Source organism: Salvelinus fontinalis, chromosome 1 (assembly GCF_029448725.1).
Source record: "Salvelinus fontinalis isolate EN_2023a chromosome 1, ASM2944872v1, whole genome shotgun sequence".
Classification (NCBI taxonomy): domain Eukaryota; kingdom Metazoa; phylum Chordata; class Actinopteri; order Salmoniformes; family Salmonidae; genus Salvelinus; species Salvelinus fontinalis.
In genome coordinates, this window is record NC_074665.1 from 33,479,309 (window position 1) to 33,503,512 (window position 24,204).

General features: G+C 41.1%; 1 protein-coding gene across 1 annotated transcript; it reads right to left on the bottom strand.

The window, feature by feature from the left end:
- Positions 1 to 6,112: 6,112 nt before the first annotated feature.
- LOC129853353 (spermatogenesis-associated protein 48) lies at positions 6,113 to 22,264 on the bottom strand. The gene is made up of 9 exons (XM_055919302.1): positions 21,672 to 22,264; positions 21,359 to 21,450; positions 21,198 to 21,274; positions 20,827 to 20,965; positions 20,610 to 20,677; positions 20,447 to 20,488; positions 20,142 to 20,249; positions 19,299 to 19,394; positions 6,113 to 6,287 (listed from the first exon to the last, which is right to left on the bottom strand). Exons 1-9 carry the CDS (start codon positions 22,150 to 22,152, stop codon positions 6,164 to 6,166), a joined length of 1,227 nt encoding a protein of 408 aa, XP_055775277.1. The 5' UTR covers positions 22,153 to 22,264; the 3' UTR covers positions 6,113 to 6,163.
- Positions 22,265 to 24,204: the final 1,940 nt, after the last annotated feature.

The following is a 24,204-nucleotide window of genomic DNA, read 5'->3' on the forward strand; positions in this document are numbered from 1 at the left end:
TATACAAACATTTTTTTGATATACTCAAAGGACCATTATTAGCTTGTTTTAACCACTCCTATATAAATGATAGATTATCAGACACGCAACAAGAAGGTGTGATATCATTATTACTGAAACAGGACCCAAGTGGTATATATAAAGATCCAGTCCATTTAAAAAATTGGAGACCTCTTACACTTCAGTGTTGTGATGCAAAAATCCTAGCAAAATGCTTGGCGCATAGAATAAAAAAAGTTTTGTCAGATATTATTCATCCTAATCAGACAGGTTTTTACATGGACGATACATTGGAGATAATATAAGGCAAGTACTGGAAACAATGGAACACTATGAAATATCGGGGACACCAGGCCTGGTTTTCATAGCTGATTTTGAAAAGGCTTTTGATAAAGTACGACTGGAGTTTATATATAAATGCCTAGAATATTTAAATTTTGGGGAATCTCTTATAAAATGGGTAAAAATTATGTATAGTAACCCTAGGTGTAAAATAGTAAATAATGGCTACATCTCAGAAAGTTTTAAACTATCTAGAGGAGTAAAACAAGGTTGTCCACTATCGGCATATCTATTTATTATTGCCATCGAAATGTTAGCTGTTAAAATTAGATCAAACATTAATATTAAGGGATTAGAAATCCAGGGCCTAAAAACTAAGGTGTCATTGTACGCTGATGATTCATGTTTTCTTTTAAAACCACAACTAGAATCTCTCCACGGCCTCTTAGAGGATCTAGATACATTTGCTATCCTCTCTGGATTAAAACCAAATTATGATAAATGTACCATATTACGTATTGGATCACTAAAAAATACAAATTTTACATTGCCATGTAGTTTACCAATTAAATGGTCTGACGGTGATGTGGACATACTCGGTATACAAATCCCAAAAGAAAGAAATGATCTCACTCCAATACATTTTTATAGAAAGTTAGCAAAAATAGATAAGATCTTGCTACCATGGAAAGGAAAATACCTGTCTATTTGTGGGAAAATCACCCTGATTAACTCTTTAATCATATCACAGTTTACCTATTTGCTTATGGTTTTGCCTACACCTAGTGACCTGCTTTTTAAATTATATGAACAAAAAATATTCCATTTTATTTGGAACGGCAAGCCAGATAAAATTAAAAGGGCCTATTTATATAACGAATATGAATTCGGAGGGCAGAAATTATTAAATATTAAAGCATTAGACCTCTCACTAAAGGCATCAGTCATACAAAAGTTATACTTAAATCCAAACTGGTTCTCTAGTAGATTGGTACGAATGTCTCATCCTATGTTCAAGAAGGGCCTTTTTCCCTTTATTCAGATTACACCTGCTCACTTTCGGTTGCTTGAAAAGGAAATAATCTCCAAAATATCTTTATTTTTTAAACAAGCCTTAGAAAGTTGGTTGCAATTTCAGTTTAATCCACCTGAAAGGACGGAACAAATAGTACAACAAATCTTGTGGTTAAATTCAAATATAGTAATTGATAAAAAAACTGTATTTATCGAAGAAATTAAAAAAAAAAGGTATAATTTTTGTGAATGATATCATAAATAGGACTGGTGGAGTAATGTCACACATGCAGCTAACACAGACATATGGAAATGTCTGCTCTACCCAAAATTACAACCAATTAATTGCAGCTTTACCACAAAAATGGAAGAGGCAGGTGGAAGGGGATAAAAGTAAGGAACTTGTATGTCGGCCTTATATTAAAGAACATAAATGGTTAAAGAAAAGTGTGATAAATAAAAACATATACCAATTTCATTTAAGGACCAAAAAACTTACAGCTGTGCCATATAAATTGCAAAATAGTTGGGAAGAGATTTTCGATGTACCCATTCCATGGCACATGGTTTATGAATTGATACGCAAAACAACGCCGGATTCAAAACTTCTAATTTTTCAATTTAAATTATTGTACAAAATTCTTGCAACTAATAGAATGTTATATATATGGGGGATACAATCTTCCCAGCTCTGTAGATTCTGCTGTGAGGAGGCAGAGTCATTAGACCATTTATTTTGGTATTGTCCGCATGTAGCTCGTTTTTGGTCACAGGTCCAGGAATGGTTGAAGAATTGCAACATTTGCGTAGAACTAAAGCTACAGATAGCAATACTGGGGGATCTGAAAAGCCATAGTCAATCAATAATATAATAATTATTTTAGCAAAAATGTTTATTTTTAATTTACAATCCGTGGAAGCTATGAGAATAGGAAGATTCAAATCTTTTGTGAAGCATCACAGCACAGTTGAAAAATATATGGCAAATAAAAATCCGAAATGGATGATGTTGGAAGATAGATGGGAAGGGTTGAGTGGAGCTGAAGGGTGGGACTAATAACAAGATAAACAATGTAGGGCATACGGGATCTGTGAAATGTGTATAGGTGCGGAGCTATTGTGAAATAGCACAGTTACAAGTGGAAATCAAACTGGATGGACAACAGAAATAGAGGAAGGACTAAGAACAAACAAGAGAGAACTATTATAAAGTAGACTGTGTCTGTAAAATGTGTATAAGATGTATAAATTGAAGGTAAAAACAGAAATGTTTATCAGTTTACTCCAATTGGGGGATCGGTGGTAGGGTTTGCGGGGAATAATAATAAAGGTATACTCTTTAAAAAAAGTATGTATGTCTATGTAGGTATGTGTATGTATATATGTGTATATGTATGCATACGTGAATGGATATATATATTTACCCCAAAAAATATGGGGGATTGGAAATGATGCAGACAATTACATTGGAAGCAACATTCTTTCCGCAATATTAAGCTGATCCACCCCCCCCCAAAAAAAAAAAAAAAAAAAAAAAGAGACATTCCATTCACCCATTCTAGAGACCAAAAGGAGGAGTCTGCTGCCTACAATTTACGATCAATGCGAGGAGTCATAAAACCCCCACATCAATCCCTCCCATCTGCAGGTGAGAGGGTTCTGTAGACACTGATCCACTGTAACCTGATCTTTGGATCCTCACAGGAGAGTCATGACAATCTTGAAGCATGGATTCTGATTGTTCAGACTAGCATTGAATAGACCTTAGCGCAGGTACTTCCTGTTTGAGTTTTTGTCTATAGGAAGGGAGGAGAATTAGATTTGCCGAAGGGAGGGAGGGCAGGGGAGGGCCTTGTAGGCATTTCGAAAAGTTGAGTAGCAGTGGTCCAATGTTTTCCCAACGCGAGTACTTGTTACGTTTGTCGTAATGTGGAAGAGAGGAGGACCAAGGCGCAGCGTGATATAAATACATCCTTCTTATTTATTTACCGAAATGAAGAACACTAAACACACTATCAAAATAACCAATGAACGTAACGCTATATAATCAATAAGTGCAGACACAGGCAACTTACACATAGACAATAACCCACGAAATACCCAACGGAATATGGCTGCCTAAATATGGTTCCCAATCAGAGACAACAATAAACAGCTGCCTCTAATTGAGAACCAATCTAGGCAACCATAGACATACAAACACCTAGACAAGTAAACACCCCATAAACATACAAAACCCCTAGACAAGTGAAAACACATACATCCCCCATGTCACACCCTGACCTAACCAAAATAATAAAGAAAACAAAGATAACTAAGGTCAGGGCGTGACAGTACTACAGTCAATGTGTTGGTAGCGTTTTCCTCAGATTTGCTTTGTTTTTATGCAAACTGGTTTCCAGTTTGCATAAAGTCCAGTGTAGTTCTTTGAGGGTCATTGTGGTTTTGGCTTGAGGGGGAATATACATGGCTGTAACTATAACCGAAGAGAATTCTCTTTGGGAGGTAATATGGTTGGCCTTTGATTGTGAGGTATTCTAGGTCAGGTGAACAAAAGGACTTGAGTTTCGGTATGTTATCACAATCATACCATGAGTAGTTAATCATGAAACATACACCCCCGCCTTTCTTCTTCCCGGAGAGTTCTTTATTCCTGTCTGCGCTATGTACTGAGAACCCAGCTGGCTGTATGGAAGGGGACACTATATCCCGAGAGAGCCTGGGAAACAGAGTATGTTACAATCCCTGATGTCTCTCTGGAAGGAGATCCTCGCCCTGAGCTCATCTATGTTATTATCCAGAGACTGAACATTAGCAAGTAATATACTTGGAAGCGGTGGGTGGTGTGCATGCGTCCTGAGTCACACTAGAAGTCCACTCTGAATATCTCTTCTCCGCAGGCGATGTTTTGGAGCAGCCTCTGGAATAAGTTAGCGTCAGGATCGAGAGAAAGATGTCAAGACAATGCAGGAGTGGCTTCGGGACAAGTCTCTGAATGTCCTTGAGCGGCCAAGCCAGAGCCCGGACTTGAACCCGATCAAACATCTCTGGAGAGACCTGAAAATAGCTGTGCAGCGTGCCCCATCCAAACTGACAGAGCTTGAGAGGATCTGCAGAGAAGAATGGGGGAAATTCCCCAAATACTGTACAGGTGTGCCAAGCTTGTAGCGTCATACCCAAGAAGACTCGAGGCTGTAATCGCTGCCAAATGTGCTTCAACAAAGAGTAAAGGTTCTGAATACTTATGTAAATGTGATATTTCAGTTTTTCTATTTTTTAAACATTTGCAAACATTTCTAATAACTTGTTTTTGCTTTGTCATTATGGGGTATTGTGTGTAGATTGATGAGGGGAAATAAACAATGTAATCAATTTTAGAATAAGGCTGTAATGTAACAAAATGTGGAAAAAGGAACACTTTCCAAATGCACTGTATTTTATGTTTGGTGTTGACTCCATGCTGCGGCATGTGCAATAGCTAATGGGGATCCTAATAAACTAAAGTAAACGTTATATGTTCCATCTATCTGTCATCTTCATTCCATGCCTTTACTAGTCAATAAAACTGGAAAAAATACTTCAAATATAAGAAAAAAACTAACGATGATCAAGCATATACAGATATATTATATGATCCAAGTATGTAGGACTCTAGGAGCTGCACGACAGGTGCATGTAAAGGAAAGCAAACAAAAACTGAAGACACTATTCACATAAGAACCTTTTCAACTACCTCTCTCTGTGGAAGGAGAGAGTGAAAACATTTAGATTTCAGCCCCAACTGTTTCACACAAATGAGGTTTGACACCAGATGTGTCAGCAGTCAGGCTGTTGAACCATTAGGGAGGAAATCCCTAAATCGGTCCAGAGGCCCTACAGGTAGTGAAAGCTAATGTGAATTGAAAAGGTCTTAAACAACTAGCTAAGCGATTATTGTATCCTTGTGAACTGTGTTTTATTATTGAATTGAAATATATTGATTTCTAATGGTGCATAACTAGGGGTGGTATTGAAGAGGAACATGTGGGAACTCAGTCTGTTGTTTTTTTAAGGTAAATTCTAGTTTTATTTGATTGAGTTCACTGTGAATTTCTTCCAACCCATTCTACAATTCCTTCCACCCCTGCGCAACATATTACTTTTGGAGAAATTTTACAACTTTGGGCATTGACAACACATTCGAGTCAATCTCACCAAGCTAATTCCTGGAAAGACAATTTTCAATGCAGAAACACATGTTAGATGATGGACAAGAGACAGGAAAGCAGCACACCCGTTTCCTGTCAACAGATGAACCTGTAACAGCACTCTGTCTTTTATTCACCTTACTGCAGATCTAAGCATTCACTTAAAGAATTACCCGTCTAGATTTGTATTACTCAACAAGTGTTATACCTGCATGATATACCTACAGTAAAATAGATCCCCTATGGGGATATTTACATTGACTACACACACATACACATTTCTTATTCATTGCAGCCTTCGTAAAGAACTGGGTCTTGGTTAGTGCTCTCACTGTTTTCTTATTCGGTGGCTGCGTGGCCGGATTCTCTGGACGCCTCTTCTCGACAGCTAAACAACTGTACCTTCACACACACATGCACGCACACACACGCAGGCTGGAGAGGACAATGATAACAAAAAGCTCACAGCCCTGAAGTCACAAAACCACTCATCTAAATCAGGGGAATTATGCTAATGAGGTCTTTCATTATTCTCCAACTCAGCCAGAATCAGTCATTGACATCACATCATTATAGATCTATTCACACACACAGATTGGATGGCATAAAATGGACGACTACACCTTCCAAAGTTTCTCATACGTTTTGTTTAATATTTCTCATGTGTTCTTGAAGAGGCATTAAATAGGAAAAACTGGTCGCTTGGAGTGTAGGAATGGGTTTTGTGGAGGCACAGTGGTCACCATTCTGGACAGAGGTGCAGTACGAGCATAAGCGGGAGGATTCCATAAACCCTGATTGGTCCTGTGAAACACATCAACACAGAGGTTAGTTAGTTGGAGCATAAATAATATTAAAAGCAGAATTCTAACACATACTTAACTGTGAACATAACTCTCTCTGACCATGCAAAAAAATAATGAAAACATTTGCACAATTAATAAGTTACGATGAATTGGATTTTTTTTTTTTATATGGAGCTCACCTAAAGTTACAGTCCTGACTTTACAAACATTGGCCCGGCATTTAACTTACCCACTTTAATTTTGGAAATGTTTTTTTATTTATTTATTTATTTAACCTTTATTTAACCAGGTAGGCAAATTGAGAACACGTTCTCATTTACAATTGCGACCTGGCCAAGATAAAGCAAAGCAGTTCGACACATACAACAACACATAGTTACACATGGAGTAAAAACAAACATATAGTCAATAATACAGTGAAAAAAATAAGTCTACAGTATATACAATGTGAGCAAGTGAGGTGAGATAAGGGGGGTGAAGGCAAACAGATATATGTATAAATAAATAAAAATATAAAAAGGCCATGGAGGCGAAGTGAGTACAACACAGCAAGTAAAATAAAAACTAAAAAAAACACTGGAATGGTTGGTTTGCATTGGAAGAAAGTGCAAAGTAGAGACAGAAATAATGGGGTGCAAAGGAGCAAAATAAATTAATAAATAAATACAGTAGGTAAAGAGGTAGTTGTTTGGGCTAAATTGTAGATGGGTTATGTACAGGTGCAGTAATCTATGAGCTGCTCTGACAGCTGGTGCTTAAAGCTAGTGAGGGAGATAGGTGTTTCCAGTTTCAGAGATTTTTGTAGTTCGTTCCAGTCATTGGCAGCAGAGAACTGGAAGGAGAGGCGTCCAAAGGAAGAATTGGTTTTGGGGGTGACTAGAGAGATATACCTGCTGGAGCGCGTGCTACGGGTAGGTGCTGCTATGGTGACCAGCGAGCTGAGATAAGGGGGGACTTTACCTAGCAGGGTCTTGTAGATGACCTGGAACCAATGGGTTTGGCGACGAGTATGAAGCGAGGGCCAGCCAACGAGAGTGTACAGGTCGCAGTGGTGGGTAGTATATGGGGCTTTGGTGACAAAACGGATGGCACTGTGATAGACTGCATCCAATTTATTGAGTAGGGTTTTGGAGGCTATTTTGTAAATGACATCACCGAAGTCGAGGATTGGTAGGATGGTCAGTTTTACAAGGGTATGTTTGGCAGCATGAGTAAAGGATGCTTTGTTGCGGAATAGGAAGCCAATTCTAGATTTGACTTTGGATTGGAGATGTTTGATGTGGGTCTGGAAGGAGAGTTTACAGTCTAACCAGACACCTAGGTATTTGTAGTTGTCCACATATTCTAAGTCAGAGCCGTCCAAAGTAGTGATGTTGGACAGGCGGGCCGGAGCAGGCAGCGATCGGTTGAAGAGCATGCATTTGGTTTTACTTGTATTTAAGAGCAGTTGGAGGCCACGGAAGGAGAGTTGTATGGCATTGAAGCTCGCCTGGAGGGTTGTTAACACAGTGTCAAAAGAAGGGCCAGAAGTATACAGAATAGTGTCGTCTGCGTAGAGGTGGATCAGAGAATCACCAGCAGCAAGAGCGACATCATTGATGTAAACAGAGAAGAGAGTCGGTCCAAGAATTGAACCCTGTGGCACCCCCATAGAGACTGCCAGAGGCCCGGACAACAGACCCTCCGATTTGACACACTGAACTCTATCAGAGAAGTAGTTGGTGAACCAGGCGAGGCAATCATTAGAGAAACCAAGGCTGTCGAGTCTGCCAATGAGGATGTGGTGATTGACAGAGTCAAAAGCCTTGGCCAGGTCAATGAATACGGCTGCACAGTATTGTTTCCTATCGATGGCGGTTACGATAGGGTTTCAATGGTAGGGTTGCAAAACTCCTGGTAATTTTCAGAAACGATGGTAATTAACAGTTTATTTTGAAAATAATAATGACAAAGCAAACACAGGTTTTTAGAATTTTTGCAAATGTATTTAAAATAGAAAACGGAAATATCACATTTAGATAAGTATTCAGACCCTTTACTCGGGACTTTGTAGAAGCACCTTTGGCAGCCTAGAGTCTTCTTGGGTACGACGCTACCAGCTTGCACACCTGTATTTGGGGAGTTTCTCCCATTCTTCTCTGCAGATCCTCTCAAGCGCTGTCAGGTTGGATGGGGAGCATCGCTGCACAGATATTTTCAGGTCTCTCCAGAGATGTTCGATCGGATTCAAGTCCGGGCTCTGGCTTGGCTACTCTATGACATTCAGAGACTTTCAGAGAACATTCCCGTGTTGTCTTGGCTGTGTGCTTAGGGTCGTTGTACTGTTGGAAGGTGAACCTTTGCCCAGTCTGAGGTCCTGAGCGCCCTGGAGCATGGTTCATCAAGGATCTCTCTGTACTTTGGTCCATTCATCTTTCCGTTGATCCTGACTAGTCTCCCAGTCCCTGCCACTGAAAAACATCCCCTCAGTATGATTCTGCCACCACCATGCTTCACCGAAGGGATGGTATTGGCCAGGTGATGAGCGGTGCATGGTTTCCTCCAGACATGACGCTTGGCATTCAGGCCAAAGAGTTCAATCTTGGTTTTATCAGAACAGAGAATCTTGTTTCTCATGTTCTGAGAGTCCTTTAAGTGCCTTTTGGCAAACTCTAAGAGGGCTGACATGTGCCTTTTACTGAGGAGTGGCTTCCTCCTGGCCACTCTACCATAAAGGCCTGATTGGTGGAGTGCTGCAGAGATGGTTGTCCTTCTGGAAGGTTCTCCCATCTCCACAGAGGAACTCTGAAGCTCTGTCAGAGTGACCATCGGGTTCTTGGTCACCTCCCTGACCAAGGCCCTTCTCCCCCGATTGCTCAGTTTGGCTGGGCGGCCAGCTCTAGGAAGAGTCTTGGTGGTTCCAAACTTCTTCCATTTAAGAATGCCACAATCCTGTCTCGGAGCTCTACGGACAATTCCTTCGACCTCATGGCTTGGTTTTTGCTCTGACATGCATGTCCAATCAATTGAATTTACCAATGGTGGACTCCAATCAAGTTGTAGAAACATCTCAAGGATGATCAATGGAAACAGAATGCACCTGAGGTCAATTTCGAGTCTCATAGCAAAAAGGGTCTGAATAGTTATGTAAATAAGGTATTTCTAAAAACCTGTTTTCGCTTTGTCATTATGGGGTATTGTCTGTAGATTGATGAGGGAAAAAATCGATTTAATACATTTTTAAATAAGGCTGTAACGTAACAAAACGTGGAAAAAGTGAAGGGTCTGAATACTTTCCGAATGCACTGTATATGTAAAACATGTACATTTCACATTTTGGTAATTTAGCAGATGCTGTTATCTAGAGTGACACACAGTAAGTGCATTCTTCTTTAGACAGCTAGGTGAGACAACCACATAACACAGTAAAATATACAGCATACGAACATTCAATTCCAGCTAAACAATGGACATATAAAATTTAGCAATATTTTTTTATACACATCTAACATCTATGAATAAAAAATCTGAGAACAGTAATATTTTATACACACATGAAGGTACCCATAAGCAATTATTTCTGATGAAAAAACACAAATGTGAAAATTTGGTGTATATAGCATTTTGTAAATAAACTTCAATTGCCAATTGCGTAATTGTATGGTCCTGGTAGGTGCCAAGTGAGTATACAGGATGTACTGGCCTTGTTCACACTAGCAGTTTGAAGTGACTCAAATCCAATTTTTTGTATATCCGATTCTAACCAGATATTTCAGCCAAAAAGCACATGGAATCAGATATTTCAAGCCACATTTCAAACCACCTTCGTAGGTGAAATTAGATACAAATCTGAATACCGGCCATGCGACTTGTCTGCATAGTCAAATCTGATTTCTTTTTGGCCCTCAAGTGGTTTTTAGACTGTTATTTGACATATCTTGTTAGCAACAGCTAACTGCCAAAATAAAGGAAACACTTGAGTAAATGAGGGATACAAAGTATATTGAAAGCATGCTTAGGGTTATGAATAAAAATGCTGGGCAGGCCTAGTTTCCCATCATTTTGGCTACCATGGCTAGAAGAAGAGATCTCAGTGAATGGTGTGATTGTTGGGGGACATTTGGCAGGAGCTTCAGTGGCGGAGACTGCTCAACTTACTGATGTTTCACTATATGCCATGGCCGTCTAAGTCACCAGATTCAACCCAATTAAATGCTTATGGGAGATTGCGGAGTGGTGCCTTAGATATCGTTTCCACCAACATTAACAAAACACCAAATTATGGAATTTCCTGGGAAGAATGGTGTCACATTTCTCCGATTGAGTTCCAGACAGTAGAATCTATGCCAATGCTCAATGAAGCTGTTCTGGCGGCTTGTGGTGGCCCAATGCCCTATTAAGACAATATGTTGGCATTTACCTGTAGTCTGTTGACAGTTTGAGAAGAACATGTGGTAGCTAACTACCTTGCTAACTGTTTACAAACAAATTAGGGAATGTGCTAGCAAGCTAAACAGCTACCTATCTAGCTAGTTGACTGCTGTGGCTAGCCAAAAAGGACTTATCCTTTAAGGCTTTAAAAGTGTTCTTACACTATGATTTCGAACATTCAAAGCAACTGGGAGACTTCCATGGCAGGCATTGTTGTAACCAAAGCTTGCTACACAGCCACTTCTGAGTCGGAGGAAGCACAAGCACCACCACCAATCAGCCTATGCAACTGGACACCCACCGGCCATGACCATGACAACTAGCATAGCCATGTCAGAAAATGACTACAGTCTAAACACACAAATACGATTTGATCACTCGTAACTTGCTGTTTGGACAGTCAGAATTGCAAAACTGGATTTTTAAAAAACAAAACCGATTTGAGCATTAAGGCCTACAGTGTGAACAAGGCTTGTGAGGTCCTGTTAGGCAGATTCTGAATCAAGACTACACAGTATGCGCAGTCTTGCCCTCTACCTATTTCTGTGTAGATAGGACAGGCTAAGCCTGATACAGAGGGTATTTCTTTTGGGCTGTTGTTTGTGTATATTTAGTATATCTACGTTGACTGCTACAAGGTCCCTCTTATAAAAGCCTCCTTATGTCCAACAACTTCAACTTGAACTTTAATCATGGCTGCCAATTGGCAGAGTGAAGGAGAAAGGAGGAGTGATAGTTACATTAGGTTCCATTTGATTGCTCTTAGGGCTGCAAAGGGAGGGAATATTAACAGTAACTTTAGAAATGTACCAGTAAACTACCGGAACCTTGGAAACTTTCAAGGATTTCATGTCATATGTGGGAAAAGGGGCTATTATGATTTGTATACAATGTGTCAAGTTCATGCTGTTAACCCAACCCTTGTGTGTGTGAGGCCAACTCTGGGGTGTGTTCAGTTCGCTTCAATGTTTGCTATGTTGCGTGATAGCTTGTACGAAACAAGGCGTTTCTCCAGAACAGTGTGCACCGTTCCTCAACAGCCTTTGAGGTACGTTTGCTCATGTTTGGTGCTTGTGGCGAGGTCTGACCTGATCAATATGGGTGTGACCATCTGAAATCGCAAAACTTGTGCAGCACACTGTATGGTAGCTGCCCTCTGGGTCACCATAATCACAACATTTTTCAACTAGTCATTCAGTACAGTACCGTTTCCGTTAAATTCAACGTTGCACACCATTCTGTGATACCGAACTCAACCCCGGTTTGGTTGTCTCTGATTGGCCTCACGGGTGCACCTGCCTGGCTCCCTTTATAATGAGGCATGGACCCACTTTTGTCTCTCTCTCCTCCCGCACTTGCGGGAGCCCAACCCAAGCTCCAACTTTACGCGCCAACAGTGCCACATCAAAACCGAATGCCACCACGATAGCCACAGCCAGCTGGCCACCAAACACAACAGAACCAGCAATGAAGAAATATCAAATTAGAAGTAGACGAATAGAAGCAGATGGATAGAAGCAGACGATCGGCCACAAACCCTCCACAAGGCGCAACACCACAACCACTGGGAGTTTGACAGGGCCTGGTCAGTTTGTTCTAAAGTTTTTGTGTGTGATGAACTGTGGAGGCAAACGTAATTGAAGACGAGGAAGTTGTAATTAGCTTATTAGCAGTATGAATTTGTGCTTTGTGGGGGGAGGGGGGGGGGGGGTGAACAATTATGTGATGGTTGCAGTCTACAAAGATGAAATTGCATTCCCAGTCATTGTAGGGATCAGAAAGCTTGATCACGAAGCTTTCGAATAGAGTGCCTTTTATGTCCTTCAAACATTATGTCTGTGCATTTTTATAAAACACTACATTTAACAGTTGGATCTGTGTTAAAAATGTCCATTAGCATTGTGTTTTCCTTCAAATAAATTATTAGTTTTCTCAGTAAAGTTCTAGTTATTTTGTTCCTTTGGGAAAGTATTTCTAAAGATTTCAACTTATTTAATGTGATTTATTTACATTTGTCCCTCAGGTTTAAGGTCAACCCTGTTATGTGAAATGAACTCCTGTTTTAAAATAGTCAAATCATAGTGTAAAAGCAGGTGAGGTGGTTCTACTTTTTAGTTCTACTCTTTACGCTTTATCATATAGTTTTGATTAATGTATTTATGCTTTGAGAAGGCAAATACATTTTGAAAATGCATTTACTGTTTTGCAAACGACCACAGAGTTCTGTGTCTTAAGTACACTGTTTTGAAAATTGACAACACTGTTCCCCAAAAAAAATGCTTGTAAGCGATTGTAACAATAATTGGAGGGAAAAGGCACATTAGAACGACAGTATAAGCCAGAGTCCAGAGGCCTCTGAATGTTGGCGGTGATAATCAATCAATCCGAGAACATGTCTTTTGTTTCGTTTTTTGGAAAAAAAAGATGGGAGGCCAGCTTAATCAGTAGAGGAAACAGATATCACAGGGTGTTGGGCACCAGGAAAATGGATCTGGGTTGTGAAAAACCACCATTACCACGAGCTGCTTTGGATTCTACCATCTGGAGAGAGCTGCTCCAAAAGCCAGTACAATTCGCTCAACTGGGGCCCAACTAGGAAACAGGTTTTTACATCCTGAACAACAGACACACAAGACTCCCTGACTTTGGGGGATGGTTTTCCTCTGCTTATTTGTTATTGTAGACTATAGTATGCAATACATGTTCCATTTGATACTGCTACATAGATTCCAATTCTAATCATTATTTGTGGTCTTCTTCTTTTGTAATTTGAGTACGGTTTAAAATGATTCTATTGTTTCATATTGACTTCAACAAAGAAGTAGCAGTGCGTACTGTTTTTGGTCATTATGAAATAAGCATGAAAGTTTGTATAAGAAAGTATGAAAAACACTTAAATATTTAAAAGACTAAGTCGCTTTGGATAAACACATCTGCTAAATGGCATGTATTATTATCATTATAAGATTGGCAGTATGATGAATGGTTCTTTCTGCCTGATTTTTCTTTTCATGGTGTGGTTCTGCTCCCTCTGTGCCAATGTCAACCATTGTTGTTCCTGTGTCACAACTGTCGCTGTGAAGTCTTTTAGGTGACACTGTCATGTGCTAGCCACCAACCGTTTTTTCCCCAAAAGCGACACAAAAGCTGACAAGCATTAGGATGATGCGGATCTAACAGGAACATGGGAAACAAAACTTCACATGGAGTTTGCCTGAAGTTTACAGTCCTTACTTCACCGACACTGGTCTGCGACACACAATGTCATTGATAAGCGTCAGTCTGTGCCGCATTGACAAAAATAGATGTATCATGAGTCATAACGCATTAGTTAATACATTGCGTTCAATGCAAAAAGATATGTGTCAAGCATATTGATACATAGATATGCATCAAGGTAGTTGACACATAAGTCAATACACTGCATTTAAGGCAAACAAGTTGGTGAGACTCAGACAGAGAGAGAGAAAGAGAGAGAGAGAGAGAGAGAGATATGGAGAGAGTAAAGGAACGAGGGGGGGACATATTAAGGGAGGGGAGAGAGAGAATAGGTTAAAGGAGGGAGGGGGAGAGATGAGAGAGGTAAAGGGGTGAGGGGGAGAGAGCTGTAGGGAGGGGAGAGAGATGAAGAGAGGAAGAGAGAAAGAGAGAGTGGAGGAGGTGAAAGAAGGGCGAAAGAAGAGAAGGGGGAATAAAGAAGAGGTAGAGAGAGACAGGGGGAAAGAGAAGGAGGGAGAGAGAGATGTCTGTCTGCCGCCTGTCTGTGGGACCCACTTAGATTTTGGAAATGTTTCAATCGTAGGGTTGCAAAACTCCCATTAATTGAAAACACTGGTAATTAACAGGTTACTATAGAAATCTACAGGAATTTATATACACTGAGTGTACAAAACATTAGGAACACCTTCTTAATATTGAGTTGCACCCCCTTTTGCTTTCAGAACAGCCTCAATTTGTTGGGGCATGGACTCTACAAGGTGTCGAAAGAGTTTCAAACGGATGCTGACCGATGTAGATTCCAATGCTTCCCACAGTTGGCTGGAAGTCCTTTGGGTAGTGGACCTTTCTTTTTTTTTCTTCATTTCTCCCCAATTTCATGGTATCCAATTGGTAGTAGTTACAGTCTTGTCTCATCGCTGCAACTCCCGTACGGACTCAGGAGAGGCGAAGGTCGAGAGCCATGCGTCCTCCGAAACACAACCCAACTGCTTCTTGACACAATGCACATCCAACCCGGAAGTCAGCCGCACCAATGTGTTAGAGGAAACACCGTACACCTGGCGACCTGGTCAGTGTGCACTGCGCCAGGCCCACCACAGGAGGCACTAGTGCGCGATGAGACAAGGATATCCCTGCCGGCCAAACCCTCCGTAACCTGGACGACGCTGGGCCAATTGTGCGTCGCCCCATGGACCTCCCAGTTGCGGCCGGCTGGGCTCGAACCCAGAATATCTGGTAGCGATGCAGTGCCTTAGAACACTGCGCTACCCGGGAGGCCCTGTAGTGGACCATTCTTGATAAATACAGGAAATTGTTGAGCGTGAAATTCTTGACACACTCAAACTGCTGCACCTGGAGCCTACTACCATACCCCGTAGGGCTGAATGGCACACATACACAATCCATGTCTCACGACTTAAAATCCTTTAACCTGTCTTCTCCCCTTCACCTACCCTGATCGAAGTGGATTTAACAAGTGACATCAATAAGTGATCATAGCTTTCACCTGTATTCACCTGGTCAGTCTATGTCATGGAAACAGCAGGTGTTCTTAATGTGTATATTTGGTAACTTTGGTAAATTACCAACGTTTTGCAACCCTATTTGCTTCATTGTAGGGTTCAGTGAGCTTTAACATTCTCAACTTTGCGTTATTTTATGGGTATAGGGACAATGACCAATGTACCCTCTTGTTGTGCTCTGAGGTAAGCCCTGGCGCGGTCCTCCTACTGTCCTGGCTGTCCACTGTGGTGGTGCTGAAATTGGCAGCGCATCTTTTCATCGCGCTGACTGGCGGTAGGTGGCCTTCTGTCCATGGTCCTGAATCGATGGTTATGGTGTGTGCTGTTTAATGAGCGCATCTTGGCCTACCAGTCTTCGTGGGGCTTCTCTTCAACACTGTGTGCTTTCTTGCGGCAAAATGAACATGTTTGCGTATATGGCTGCATTTCAGATAGGCCTACATTTTTGTACATTTTGTATGTCGCAGTAGTACAGGACCATTACTCTGTCTAGCCTACTCAAAGAAGTAGGCCAACGTTCACTCAGTCGTCATTCATTTTCATTACACAGTCATTGTGTGATAGGCTACTGTAAAAGTGATGTCAATACTATGAAAACAACACACAGCCTACTTTTTCTAAACCTCCCTGCTCTCTTGCTTTAGTGTGTGTGTGTGTGTGTTGCTTTCTGAATGTGAATGGGCATTTACTGTTATTCACAGCATATTCAAATAGGCTACTGTCATGTAGGAAATGACAAATTGGCTATGAATATAGAATATGCTGTAACGTCCTGACCAGAGTTCTTATGTGTTGTGCTTGTTTTAGTGTTGGTCAGGACGTGAGCTGGGTGGGCATTCTATGTTGTGTGTCTAGTTTGTTTGTTTCTGTGTTCAGCCTAATATGGTTCTCAATCAGAGGCAGCTGTCAATCGTTGTCCCTGATTGAGAATCGTATATAGGTGGCTTGTTTTGTGTTGGGGATTTGTGGGTGGTTGTTTTCTGTGTCAGTGTTTGTGCCACACGGGACTGTGACGGTTAGTACGTTTTGTTGTTTTGTATTTTGTCTAGTTTTCATGTTATTAAATCATGGAAACTTACCACGCTGTACATTGGTCCTCCGATCCTTCTCGCCTCTCCTCATCTGAGGAGGAGGAAGAGCTAGACTGCGGTTACATATGCACTCAGTTTAATTTAGTTTGCTTTTCTGAAACTCTCCCACGGAAAATATTGCACACCTGGAGAAGTGGCGGCTTGGCTTACTGTATGTTACGCTCATTGCGTAGTGTCACAAATTCGACAGAAATGTAGCATACAGTTGTAATGATTCAAGTTGAAGCTATGAAGCCTGTAAGAATCTTTGATAGCCTAGTGGTGCTTATTCTGTCGAGCGGATCTGTAGGAGCAAATTATGCGAAGGCCTATGGCAGCTACGGCTGCATTTTAGACACACTTTTATGTCGTAGCGGGGGCGCATATCTTTCTTGTATTTATATAACGCAATTATATAAAACAACAGTTCTAAAAAAAACAACAGTTGTTGATGTGTACGGTTACATTTCAGATACAGTTTTGTACATTTAAACAGCAGTAGGTGTCATGTATACTCCCTCTCCGGCCTCTAGGTCATCAGGCTGCTGATTATCCCGCACACCTGTCACCATGGTCTCGCGCACCTGCGCCTCATGACACTCACCTGGACTCCATCATCTCCTTGATTATCTTCCCTATACCTGTCACTCCCCTTGGTTCTTTCCTCAGGTGTTATTGACTTAATGTTGGTGCGTAGCTTGTGTTACGTGTTTATTGTTTCATTTACTTATTAAACACTCACTCCCTGAACTTGCTTCCCGACTCTCAGCGCACTCGTTACAGTAGGACCAATCTGCCTTGTTATATTAGGGCTCTAAAGAGATACTAGTTGTGCCGCCCAAGGATTTAAAATACCTCCTCAGACATATCCTGAAGCCGGGCCTGGATACAGTACTTATAAGATTGCAATTTGCCCTCATTTTAGTGTCCTTTTTAACAGAAACATTTATGACCGGGATTCAATCTTATTGCGCATTGACGGCAATAGCACCTTTTAAAGACAATGTTCCCACGTTCACAGAGACCGCATTCACAATAAAAGATGCATACCTCTGCTCAATCGAAAATGACCTATAAATGTAAAGTGCGCTGTAACGTGGATCTACTGCTGATTGGATTTGAACCCGGCCTTGGTTCATTTAATAACTAAAGGTATTCCCCACATTTTAAATGGGTGTCGCACAGATACCATGGAATTAAGATTTCTTGGTTAAGTTATATGTAACCACATAAATACTTTTAATTTGAAACTACAATCAGTTCTTTCTTTTCATTTTAGTAATAGGTGAATATCTAATCTTCAGCTACAATGTATAGCAGAGCGGTTAGTATTCCCTCTTCTGGGAAATATTTCCACTAGATGTTGGAACATTGCTGCAGGGACTTGCTTCCATTTAGCCACAAGAGCATTAGTGAGGTCGGGCGATTAGGCCTGGCTCGCAGCCGGAATTCCAATTCATCCCAAAGGTTTTCGATGGGGTTGAGGTTAGGGCACTGTGCAGGCCAGTCAAGTTCTTCCACACCAATCTCGACAAACCATTCTTTTATGGACCTCGCTTTGTTCACCGGGGCATTGTCATGCTGAAACAGGAAAGGGCCTTCCCCAAACTGTTGCCACAAAGTTGAAAGCACAGAATCGCCTAGAATGTTATTGTATACTGTAGATTTTCCTTCACTTGAACTAAGGGGCCAAGACCGAACCATGAAAAACAACCCCAGACCATTATTCCTCCTTCACCAAACTTTACAGTTGGCACTATGCATCCAGGCAGGTAGCTTTCTCCTGGCATCTGCCAAACCCAGATTCGTCAGTTGGACTGCCAAATGGTGAAGTGTGATTTCATCACTCCAGAGAAAGGGTTTCCACTGCTCCAGAGTCCAATGGCGGAGAGCTTTACACCACTCCAGCCAATGCATGATGATCTTAGGCTTGTGTGTGGCTACTCGGCCATGGAAACCCATTTCATGAAGCTCCCGACGAATAGTTCTTGTGCTGATGTTGCTTCCAGAGGCAGTTTGGAATTCTCTAGTAAGTGTTGCAACTGAGGACAGACGATTTTTACGTGCTGCGCGCTTCAGCACACAGCGGTCCCATTCTGTGAGCTTGTGTGGCCTAACACTTCACAGCTGAGCCATTGTTGCTCCTAGAGATTTCCACTTCACAATAACAGCACTTACAGTTGACCGGGGCAGCTCTCTAGCAGGGCACAAACTTGATTAACTGACTTGATGGAAAGGGGGCATCCTATGATGGTGCTACATTGAAAGTCACTGAGCTCTTCAGTAAGGCCATTCTACTGCCAATGTTTGTCTATGGAGATTGCATGGTTGTGTGCTCGATTTTATATACCTGTCAGCAACAGGTGTGGCTGAAAGAGACAAATTGACTAAGTTGAAGGGGTGTCCACATACTTTTGTATATATAGCATCGCTCAAGGATAAAACAGAACATTCCTTTGTGAAATAAAGGTACCATAGGGCCCACACAAGCCGGGTGTACACTACTAGAAACATTAATTTTGTTATCAAGGAATTGTCAGTCTAATCACTGGCAAGCCCATGGATGCCTTGGGGTTCACAGTCATCGACATAGCCTGAGGCAGATGTTGTTAGAGAGTTTAGGATGCCCTCTAATGGATTATAGTGGTAATCCTTGTCTAATGTGAATGGGAAAAAATACACTTGTTTCACATACTGTATGTCCCACACAGCTGAATGAGGTTGACATATATGTAATATGGTAATGAATCATTGTTTATGACTACATGTAGGGTACTAGGGACTCACCATGGTGCAGAGCTGGGTAGAAGAGGCAGACTGAACCCAGAGGACCGAGCACCATCATAGTGAGCCTTGCCGGTATAGCCAGGGATGGTGGGGCGGCTGGGACAAAAATATTGTACATTTGTACATTATTCATAAATTGCATATAGTCCACTGTACAATGGAAAATATTGATGTACACTACCGTTCAAAAGTTTGGGGTCACTTAGAAATGTCCTTGTTTTTGAAAGAAAAGCATATTGTTTTGTCCATTCAAATAAAATAAAATAGATCAGAAATACAGTGTAGACATTGTTTATGTTGTAAATGACTAAACGGCAGATTTTTTATGGAATATCTACATAGGCGTACAGAGGCCCATTATCAGCAACCATCACTCCTGCGTTCCAACGGCACGTTGTGCTAGCTAATCCAAGTGTATCATTTTAAAAGGCTAATTGATCATTAGAAAACCCTTTTGCAATTATGTTAGCACAGCTGCAAACTGTTACTCTGATTAAAGAAGCAATAAAGCCGGCCTTCTTCAGACTAGTTGAGTATCTGGAGCATCAGCATTTATGGGCTCGAAAGGTTGCTGGATTGAATCGCCGAGCTGACAATGTAAAAATCTGTTGTTCTGCTCCTGAGCAAGGCAGTTAACCCCTGGATGCCAAAGAATTAGATGTCGATTATGGCAGCCCGCCGCACCTCTCTGATTCAGAGGGGTTGGGTTAAATGCAGAAGACACATTTCAGTTGAATGCATTCAGTTGAATGCATTCAGTACAACTGACTAGGTATCCCCCTTTCCCTTATATTGGGCAGTGTGGTATAATGATCAGCGGAGGTACATCATGAAGATACATACTGTGCCGTGGGAGTGTATGGGGGCAAAGTGGTCCGCTGCATAGTCAAGGGGTAGAAGTCATATCCTGTCTTATCTATGTTGTCCATGTTCATGGACCCCACCACACCACTCCAATAACATAAAGAGGACACACAAAAAAGCAAGTCCAGTCACACTCAGAGACACATTTTCACTCTTCCTTAGAGGCACTGCTCTAGCCTACACATGGAACCTACAAACAAACAAATTGATGTGGAATAAAGATAACAAAAATCGAAAAATACAAAATGTTGGCAAGAGCACAAACAGAGGCTAGAACTTCTTACCCATACAATGGAATTTGACAGGTGTTTGGGCAGGGACTGGTGCTGTGAAATAAAACGAAACAATCTTAGAACAAAGAAACAGGCTTATTTTTCCAACAAGACAATCTAGCAAAATTAGTTCTTGTTATTACATCATGAAATAAGGCCAGACCAAAACACTCACAATGTTATAGGTTTCCGCACTTCATTCCTAGCACGAAGCTGGTGCCTGTTCCAATGGGCTCCAATCGCCTTAGAGAAGAGTTAGAGGCAGCACTATTTATGCATTATTTGTTCGTTTAGGGTATCCCATTAAAACCAAATCCTCTCATTTCAACTGGGATGGACAGTATTTAAATGAACTTCAGTGTTGTGTGTATTTTCCAGACACATGCACTCACCTGCCACAGCTCTGGTTTGCTGTGGTAACACTTCTGGGTGAAATGTTGATTCACAGGGTCCGCCATTTTCTCAAGGGTGGTTGCTGGGGGCTTCATGCGCCGCGGTAATTTTACGTCCCAACCGACGTCCTCATAGCCCCTACAAGTTAATATATTACAAAGCAGGGTGACACACTTAGGCCTGCACTATTTGTGATTTATTAAAAAAGCGTACACAAATTAGAATATAACTGGATGCTATTGTTGCAATGTCTTGATCATGCACAAGGTCAAAGAAACCATATGATACATATCAGAATTGAACACAGTGACTATATTATGCTGCGCAATGTGTTTGAGAGAAAATACGAAGGTCCTGGTTGGCGCCTGACCTCTGAGCCACTGAAGTGTAGATGTAACGTTGTGCTGCCTTCTCTATCCACTGACTGGAGCCAGAGGGGCTGATATCCTTCGAAATCAAACACATACACATTCAACAAGATTTCACTTCACCGTTGAAAATATAACATTACGTAAACGTATAGGGTTATACCAGGTTCTCTCTTTCAGGGAAAAAACTGAAGGATTTCACGGTACATGGCATTTTGGGAGGCCCTGGTTTCACCTTCGAATGACTTGTCCAACCTGTTGACGACATACCAAGCTAGTAAAGTGCGGGAATCTGCAGGCCTATTTGGCATAGTAGGCTACAATGAAATGTTGGATTTATATACATAGTCTTTATAACAAAAATAAATAAATTCGCCTAAAGAATTGGGTCGGTTTATGTGTATTATGCTGTTAGCCTTATAAATGTACTTCACATTTGACTTTATAATTAGGCCTAGGTTAGTTTAAATGTTTACCTCCAAGACTGGCCCGAAGAGCTGCGTCTGACATTGACCTTGAGTTCCATGCCTTGTTTTCTGACAGGTCGCATGTCCCTGCTGATGGCCTGATTGAAGGAGTCTGGGGCCTTTCTCTGGAACCGGGGGCGACCCATAATCCAGATGGAATATAAGGGATATCTATAAATTGAGGTCTTCCTTTAGTTGCCAAATCCACCTCAGCCCCCGCACTTAGATGCCCAGAGCACGGATCAATCAACAAGACCTCATCTCGTAAAGGCGCCAAGGGCGCGTTGTCCGCAGGTGGATGGGCCAGTAGGTTGAATTTCGAGAATGCACTCCTCTGTTGTTCTAGTAAACTGTTAAAGTAATATCTTCCCTCCGGACCTCTCTCGCGGGGCAAGTTCATTTGCCTAACTCGGTTTACATTTGATTGCAGAAGTCTGACCCGGTGCAAATTCGTAGAGGATGGCTCAGATGGAACGCACACTCCAGCCATCGTTTAATCGGACACCGAGTGACAGACCAAAAAAAATAATAATTAAACCCACGATTGCTTGAGTCACAGAGCCTTTGTTGGATAACTATGACGAAGTCAAGGCAGGCATGACTTTCTGAGTATCTTGTTGCCTGGAGACTGCTATGTTGGCTGCTGGGTCAAATTACTGATTTGGAAAGAGGATCACCCTTTCAAGGATTTAAGCAAATCAATGATTTAATCAGAGAGAGAAAACAAGAATAAGATTACATGTATTTAGATTGTAATATCGTTTAGCTATAAAACACTTTATGTGCATTTGTGGTGGTGGTTTGAGTGGGGGTGGAGCAAAAATTATCTAACACAGGGGAGGATATTACAAGGAGAATTTGCAGAATGGAGCTCCCCTGTAATTTGGAGGAAATTCAAAATAATAAGAAATACATTTACCCACTTAAAAGTATGCACTGCAGAGCGGGCCTCATCTTTGGTTTTATTTAATGTGTATTATTTTCAGCAATACCTGTAAATGGTCACTAGATGGAGGCACAGATCCACTATATGACAATTCATTATCCTAATAGTAATTGTAGACCTACAATTTAGGCCTAGTGGATATGTGAGACTACCAAATAGTTTTTCTTGGACAAAACCAGTAAAGGGATAATAATATAATACGTTTTAAGTTGTTGCATGTAAACTATCCAGTGTGGAAATTAAAGTTGCACATTGAAAATTCAAACTAAGATAGTGCTGACAGTCATGACCATAAGGAATAGCTGACTTTCCATTTGAAGAAAGTCAAATACAGTATGTACATTGGATACACAAGGATTGTTCATTTGTAAATTGCTTGATCTGGTGATATTGCTGTTCTGACTGCAAAGGGCTGTTTTGTTATGTGCAGTGGAGCAAAATACATCACATGCAATCTGCTTCAGTGCCCATACATTAGAAGATGCTTGGGTTGCTAAAATTGCAATTTGAAAAGTAAATGTTTGTGCAAATAAATTGAAACTCTTCCGTATTAAATACTATCTTACAATTATATGGTCATTACAATCTCAATTGTTCACTGTGGCTAAATGAAGGCCTATTTATGCTCTGATCTTGAGCGATAATTCATTCTAATCTAGGCTGTCAGAGTGATGACGGTGACGTCTGTTGATGGATGATCTTTAGTCAGGCTGTCTTTAGCGAACATAAACATCTCAAGAGCTGTACATGTTAAAAAGTGCTGGGTTAAAAATAACCTAATTCGTTATTCTGATAACTATGTGCTGGGAAAATCACACTGTCTCTCACAGTGTGCTCCACTCAAGGGTGTCTCGAATGACACTGGCTTTTCACAAAACTGAATAGGCCTACCTTATTAATAATGCAACCATTTACCAAGTCAATATACCTTTTGTAGAATGTGTCAGGTAGTATGTGTCAAGTACAGTATATTTGCCCTGGCATAGAATAATATTGAAAAGTTCAATGTCCATTACTCCCGAGGTCAAATAATGAATTCCACCCATTTCCCTATTTATTACACTCCCATTCAAAATATATTCTACATGATATCCCATCATTTATTTCAATTAATGTGTTTTTTAAAATTCCAGTTATGTAGCAGGAAAAGATATTAATGAATTAAAACTCTCCCCTTGCCCCAGGATGAAAGTATTTTTGGCAGGGACGTGGGTATTTCTGGAGTGAGAAATTTCCGTTGAAGCAGTCCTTGTTACAGAATTCTCTACTATTAGTCAGCTTGTCTGCCTCTTTCTCCTCCTCCTCTGCGGTCTCGGAAATGATTTGAATCTCACATCTATCTCGTCGTGCCGGGCCTAACACTACCGCGCTGCAGCGACAGATCTGAACTGGCTCACTTCCTCTGTAAGAAAATGCAGCTTTGGAATTTGGAGCTGTTGTGATGCAGGGGGTCATTAAAAGCAAAGTCATGATTTCAGTGTTGTTGGCTTAGGCAATGTGTGTGGGGTTGATTCTCCTCCTGGGCAGGGATTATTTTAAGCAATCAGACAACCGGCTGAAGACTGATGGTGACCCAGAATGACACCTACGGATCAG

What these genes read in the sequence shown, in the direction of transcription:
- LOC129853353 (XM_055919302.1), bottom strand. Translation starts at nt 22,152, where the DNA reads ATGGCTGGAGTGTGCGTTCCATCTGAGCCATCCTCTACGAATTTGCAC. An exon ending in TCCCTGAAAGAGAGAACCTG is followed by an intron (nt 21,275 to 21,358) that starts GTATAACCCTAT and finishes TTGATTTCGAAG; the next exon opens with GATATCAGCCCCTCTGGCTC. An exon ending in CCATACACTCCCACGGCACA is followed by an intron (nt 19,395 to 20,141) that starts GTATGTATCTTC and finishes TTTTTGTCCCAG; the next exon opens with CCGCCCCACCATCCCTGGCT.